Here is a 6,099-nt window from a genome sequence, read left to right as displayed (position 1 = left end):
GTGTAATCTAATAATAGAAGCCGAGCCCCTGTGCTACCTGTATTTGTAGAGCAGGAAGAGCAGAAATGTACAGAGGAAACATACATCGATACGTGTCGTTACTGAATGGAGCGCGAATTGTCAGCTGAAATCTGAATTCCTCGTGAGTGCATTTCATATATTTTCTCTGGAACGCAGTAACTTCATATGACTGGGTTCAGTTCTCGCACGATGCTGAAAACAATACTGCGTTCTAGTCTTCTACAGGTCCTATTTGTATCCGCTTTTCTGGAACTCGCTTATCTAACAAGCAGGCTTATCAGATAAACCTGCTGTCTTAAGAATCCACTGCAATCCTGATTATTTTGTGTTGATTGTCTATCTAGCTGGTAAATTGACCTGAATGCCCCTGAGGCTGATAATAGCTCATTTTTCTTGTGAATCTGAGGAGAAGACAATAATTCTAATGTCTTTGGAGTTTGTTAAATAAAAATTGCATTACAATGATATGAAACTCATATGATAGATCGGTCTAGTATGGAAACATCCATCATGGGTACAACAACAAAGTATTTTTCTAACTAGTTCTAACACGAGTCTGAGTTTTCTATAAATAAAAATGTATATGAATGATGATTTCTGAAAAATACTGGACCCAGCAGAAGCAGCAACAAATCTCCAGTAAAGCCTACCTATGCTACTGTTACTAGCCTAGACCTGAGTTTTCCTTTTCCCTTTGGAATCTTCGTAAAGATGAATTTTAGGATGCCCACCACATATATCACAGATGTCATATGAAAATTATAAATGATTAGATTCTAATTCTTAAATGGTTGCAAGCCCCATGAGCTAGGATTGAAATCCAGTAGTGAACTGTGAACTTGGTCAGCTTCTTTGTGATGTGAAACATCCAACCTTGCATCTGGGACCATCACTACATGCCTGCAAAAAGAATAAAATGTAAATCTGCCATCAAAAGGTGCAGAATATGCATGACAAAAACAAAAACTTACATTCCAGCAGTTTTTGCTGCTGCAACACCCAATGATGCATCTTCAAAAACCAAGCAATTATTGGGTTCTACATCACACTTACAGAGCACAATGGAATTGCATCAGGGCTTAAAGACAATCACTTGATGGAACATCCAAATGGAACAATGAAATTATAGTTTTTTCAGTTCGGTTAACATGCATACCTCAAATCTCCTCATGGCAGCCAGGAAAATATCAGCAAATCAAATCATAGAGAACATTGATTCTCCTTCACATGGATTCGCCTAATCATCAGCAAATCAAATCAGTTTCGCACGGATTCGCCTTCACAAAGAATAGGAACATTGATTGTAGAGATAGATTAGGAAGGAACAGAAATTTTACCTGAACAGGGAGGCGGGCTGGGGCGGCCAGCAGGGGGCCAAGCCCAGGGGTGCGGTGGCCAAGCCCAGGGGCGCGGCGACGGTTGGAGGAAGGTGGGCAGGGGCGACCGGCAGTGAGGGCCAAGCCTGGCTGCGGCAGGGAGGCGGGCACGGTGAACCGAGCGGCAGCAGCAGGATCTGCAGGACACAGGTAGGGCGAACCGAGCGGCGGCAGCGGGATCTGCAGGACACAGACGGGAGCCGGCGACGGGATCTGCGGACGGCGGACGGGAGCCGGCGGCACCATCGCGGGATCCAGGCGCGGGGGCGGACGGTGGAGGTGTCGGTGGGTGAGAGGGTAGCGGAGGAAAAACGGTTCGCTTGCCCCAGAAGCGACTCCCATTCCGTGTACACGATAAGCCCGACGCTAGTTATTTTCAGGATTGTGGACTAAACGGCTTACGTGGTAAGCGAGAAATAAGGAAGATGTTTAGGTGGACTTATGGCTTATTTCCACCAATAAGCAGGAAATAAGCGGATACAAACAGGCTATAGACGACTCGGTCTCAGCTCTCAATGTCAGAGAATAGTACTGCTTGCTAGCTCAAACCATCAGCAACACCTGTTGTGGAAACGTCGTCCTGGTCTACATCAAGATACCCACGAGATTGCTTACTTTTTTGAAAGGAAAAGGGCACGAGATTGTGCCTATTTCATTGATAAAGATGCGAGATTGCTTACGCTTACAACACGCTGAGTTCCTGTTCGCCAAGCGTGCCACCGGAAGGCCGGCACGTCCCGTGCCCTACCGGCGTTCTCGCTGACCCCTTCCTGATCGATCTAGACGACAAGACGTTCCGGACGATCTAGAAAGGAAAATGAAGCCGGCGAACTTTCAAAGTCTCAATCCGGCGACTGGGCGTCTTCAGCAAAATTCAGCAGGCTCTACAGAAGCACTAGTCGGCCAGGAGGCTGTAGCAGTTTATATATGCACAGACGTGGACAGTGCTCAGAAGTTGCATCGGCTTGCTTTGCTTGCCACCGTGGAGCTCGATTCGATGGGGGCAAGCACACGCGGAGGAATCATGTGCCCCCTGACGCCATCTCTTCATTCAGAGCTTACAGGAATTGTGCCAGAACTTCACAGGATTCAGGGCAAAATTCCACGTTCTAAAAAGATATATGCTTCAGCCCTCAACTCCCAAGTCTACTAGCTAAAAGTATTTCAGAAACCTGATACGAAACTTCATGGTCTCCATCAGAATTCAGCGCCTTTTGGCTTTCGCTTACCACGCCGGCTTGCCGGAATTTTCCGGTGCACGGCCGCATGCTTAATTCTGGTTTACGTGCAATTCAGAATACTTTCGCGACGAATCCTAGTTTGTCTCCTGAAGGCCAGCACATGGTGTGTTGGACTCGCAGCATTGGCATTGAATTATTCTGGTCCTAGTTTACACGTGCTGCCATGAAAATATGAAAATGACATTCGACCCACTAACTTTGGATCAATCGGGTGGTTGCTCCGTGGATACATCGTCAAATTTATCGACAAATATATTAATATCTACAACATCAAATAAATGGTAAATCAATATGTATTTTTTTGCGAATAAAAATCAATATGTATTACATGATGTAATAATGCAACTAGTTTAGTCTTATAGATATTTGTACATTTTTCTATAAATTTAGTCAAATCTAGAGAAATTTGACTTATGATAAATGAAAATGACTTTAATTTGAAAAGGAGGGACCAGCTACCAGGCAGTCGGGGGACTTTCTGCCTTGCCCCAGTTGTTTAATAGTTTTGCTAGGTGGCTGGATGCAATATTTGGGGAAATGGTACATTCATCCCTGTCCTGGCGTACTTTGTTGTGAAAGAAATTAGTAAAAAAATGCTAAAGCTTAGATGAATATGTGTTAGAGGACAAAATTTGTCATAAAGTGCAAATATACATGAATTTTGTTATCTGTTCGTATGAATTTTTTGGGGAAGTCCCAACTTGTTTTTTATATAATTTTTATTTAAGACCTGTTTAATTCGCTCCCACAGGAAGTCGCATCCAGACATGTTAGATACTACTCAGGTATTGTAACCATCCCACAGGAAATCGCATCCAGACCTATTAGATATTACTCAGGTATTGTAACCATCCCACAGGAAGTCGCATCCAGACCTGTTAGATACTACTCAGGTATTGTAACCACTAGGCTAGAGACTCTTTCACACCTTTTCTTATGAATTAACCTAGCACCATTTTGAAATATGGTTGTGCCAAGTTTTATTTTCTTTGAAAGTACAAACTGTGTTTTGGGTGAAATTTTACCATTTTGTATATCAGAGCCATATTAACGTGTAGCTTGCTTCTGGTAATATTACATTTTCAACTTGAAACTTTTTTTTTGGCAGATTAACTACATGAAATTGGATACGCCATTCTCCAAAAGGTTTGCTGGTCTCCGTCGATCTTACCAACCGTGCTAAGCTAAGAGCATCTGCGCCCGTTAGATTTGTGATCCAACGGTTCTGGACCGGGAGGCGGGCTGCAGGCACGTGCGCGGACCAATTCAGATGGGAAGCACGACGTGCGTACGTGGGCAGTCGCCGACCCACACCGCTCGCCTCTCTAAACAAAGACAACCCGCGCGCGATTCCTGGCAGGTCCCCGGCCACCTCACCCCACAACGTCACGTCTCCTACTTGCGCATGGCGCCGTCAACCGGCTGGCGGTGGTTGCGCTCCCACCTCGCTGACCCCGCAACCGCGATTCTTCACGTGTTCAACGTGCGCCGCGCGCTCCACACTCCTCGGCAACGTGTTGTTTCGTTCCTCCCACGGAAAACACCTATAAAAACCAAGACCTCCCAGCGAACCCACAAGAGAGCCCAAGCCAGAACAAATTACGAGTTCCCTTTGATCAATCCTCCTCCTCACGCGACAAAGAGCATCGCCGGCGATGGCGGCGGCAGAAGCGACCACAACGGCGACGACCAGCCGGTTCGCGGCGGCGTGCGGCGCGCTCAGCCAGTTCGTCAGGGCGGCCGAGGCCGAGAGGGAGCGCGGCGGCGCGTGGCATCCCGCCGTGCCGGTGCGGCCACTCCCCCTCATGCCGGGCGCCGACGTCGACGAAGAGCCCGAGGCTGGGCCCGCGCCCACGGCGCAGCTGACCATTGTGTACGGGGGGCGGGCGCTGGTGCTTGACGACGTCCCAGAGGACAGGGCGGCAGACTTGCTGCGCCTCGCGGCGGCGGCGGCGGCGCGAGGAGTCACGGGGCAGCTCTCCTCGGCCGACGACCTGCCGGTGGCGAGGAAGGCGTCGCTGCAGCGGTTCATGGAGAAGCGGAAAGGGAGGGCCGCCGCGCGCGCCGCGCCGTACCGCCGGCCCGGTGCCGCTGAGCGACATGATGGCCTCACGCTCGCGCTGTGAATCTGGGCTGCTAGATAGCTGGTAGCCTGTTAGTAGACTGTTTGGCTTGGTAGTATTGCAATCGTATTTGTTAGGTTGTTGACTTGTATAGATACAGGGGACTGTTCTTGTCTGGTGATTGTTGAAGCAAACAGAGCAATGTATAGATGAATGATATGGTTATTGAACACTGAATTCCGATGGAATTTCAAGAATCTTGAACTGGAGAAGTTATTTTTCTTTTGCACACGGAGAAATGGTTTTTGATCAGGAAGCATTGAAAAAGATTGACTTACAAGGTCTCTCAAGTTTTATTTAAAGTAAAAGGTCTTTCAAGTTCGAAGACATGGAAATGGAGATTTTTGTGAACGGTAAAGAGAAAAAAGAAGACGCCCAAGATTTCCCTTTAGTTTTGACAACTCTATGTCGGCAGTCACAGATTCTACCCGAAAAATGATTTTGAGCTTGTGTACCATTATGAGTTTTAAATTTCAATAGTGTGAACGATGAAACAACATAAAAGAGCAGATCCGCTAATTCGTGCAGGCGCTAAATGTGGGCGAAGTTCCCCGGAAGTGAAGCTCAAAGGGGCGGCCTGACATGGACAGCCCAAGCGGAAAGCGACCCAACCCAACCGACACGTGCTTGTTCCACGCGAGTGCCTCCAGAATTTCAGATCCCAAGCGTTCCCACCGCTACTGGCAGGATGCTTGGTCTTGGAATTGGATCGTTCAAGCGGCCGGCACGAACCTCCCAAAGGTGTTCCATGGATGATGCTTTCGGGACCAACTCCGCTTTGCCTGCCTTATCTGATCGTAAACGTACTGTTGTATCGTCTTGACCTCTATCACAAAAGTCATCCGAAATCATTACCAACGTGTTTGGTTTGAGATGCTGGTGATCCGAAATCATCCGAACCTGGCCGCGCTGTTGGTTCGCATCGCCTGACGAGCTCATCTACCATCGATCGCTTCCGTCTAGTGCTAATCGCAGAGGCAAAATGTGCCGTACCACTTGATTTGGAGAAAAAAATATAAGCGGACGAAGCCATTCCATTTGGAGCGGAGCCACCCGATGCGCATCGACCGCTAAATCAAACAGGTTGTACCTTGCTGTCGTTTCTTTCTCTCAGTAATATGTATGCTCGAATTCTCGATACACCCTCCGTTTCTTTTACAAAGCGCGCGGACATGCTGAGATTTATATTAATTGACCAAGATTTAATCTAAGAGTGTGTAGATTGTGCATACAACATTAGTAACTTTGAATTTGTATTTGAAAGCACTTTATATAGTGTTGATCTTATATAAAATCCGTGAAGGAGGAAGAAAATAGCGTAGAAGTCTTTTGACACGG

At 47.2% G+C, this 6,099-nt stretch overlaps 1 protein-coding gene and 1 long non-coding RNA gene across 2 annotated transcripts; one reads left to right on the top strand and one right to left on the bottom strand.

Moving 5' to 3' along the window:
• Positions 1 to 437: 437 nt before the first annotated feature.
• Positions 438 to 1,757, bottom strand: LOC101752564. Its single transcript, XR_215861.3, has 4 exons — positions 1,359 to 1,757; positions 1,178 to 1,258; positions 993 to 1,069; positions 438 to 921 (listed from the first exon to the last, which is right to left on the bottom strand). It is a non-coding gene; the product is annotated as an uncharacterized LOC101752564 (long non-coding RNA).
• A 2,452-nt stretch (positions 1,758 to 4,209) lies between these two features.
• LOC101786707 (protein TIFY 11e) lies at positions 4,210 to 4,973 on the top strand. Its single transcript, XM_004983048.3, has one exon. It carries the CDS (start codon positions 4,294 to 4,296, stop codon positions 4,762 to 4,764), a length of 471 nt encoding a protein of 156 aa, XP_004983105.1. The 5' UTR covers positions 4,210 to 4,293; the 3' UTR covers positions 4,765 to 4,973.
• The last annotated feature ends 1,126 nt before the right edge of the window (positions 4,974 to 6,099 follow it).

Source organism: Setaria italica, chromosome IX (assembly GCF_000263155.2).
Source record: "Setaria italica strain Yugu1 chromosome IX, Setaria_italica_v2.0, whole genome shotgun sequence".
NCBI lineage: Eukaryota > Viridiplantae > Streptophyta > Magnoliopsida > Poales > Poaceae > Setaria > Setaria italica.
This window is presented reverse-complemented; position numbering and strand designations above follow the sequence as displayed.

Bases quoted from the DNA above. Each gene is read 5' to 3' on its own strand.
- LOC101786707 (XM_004983048.3), top strand. From the start codon at position 4,294: ATGGCGGCGGCAGAAGCGACCACAACGGCGACGACCAGCCGGTTCGCG.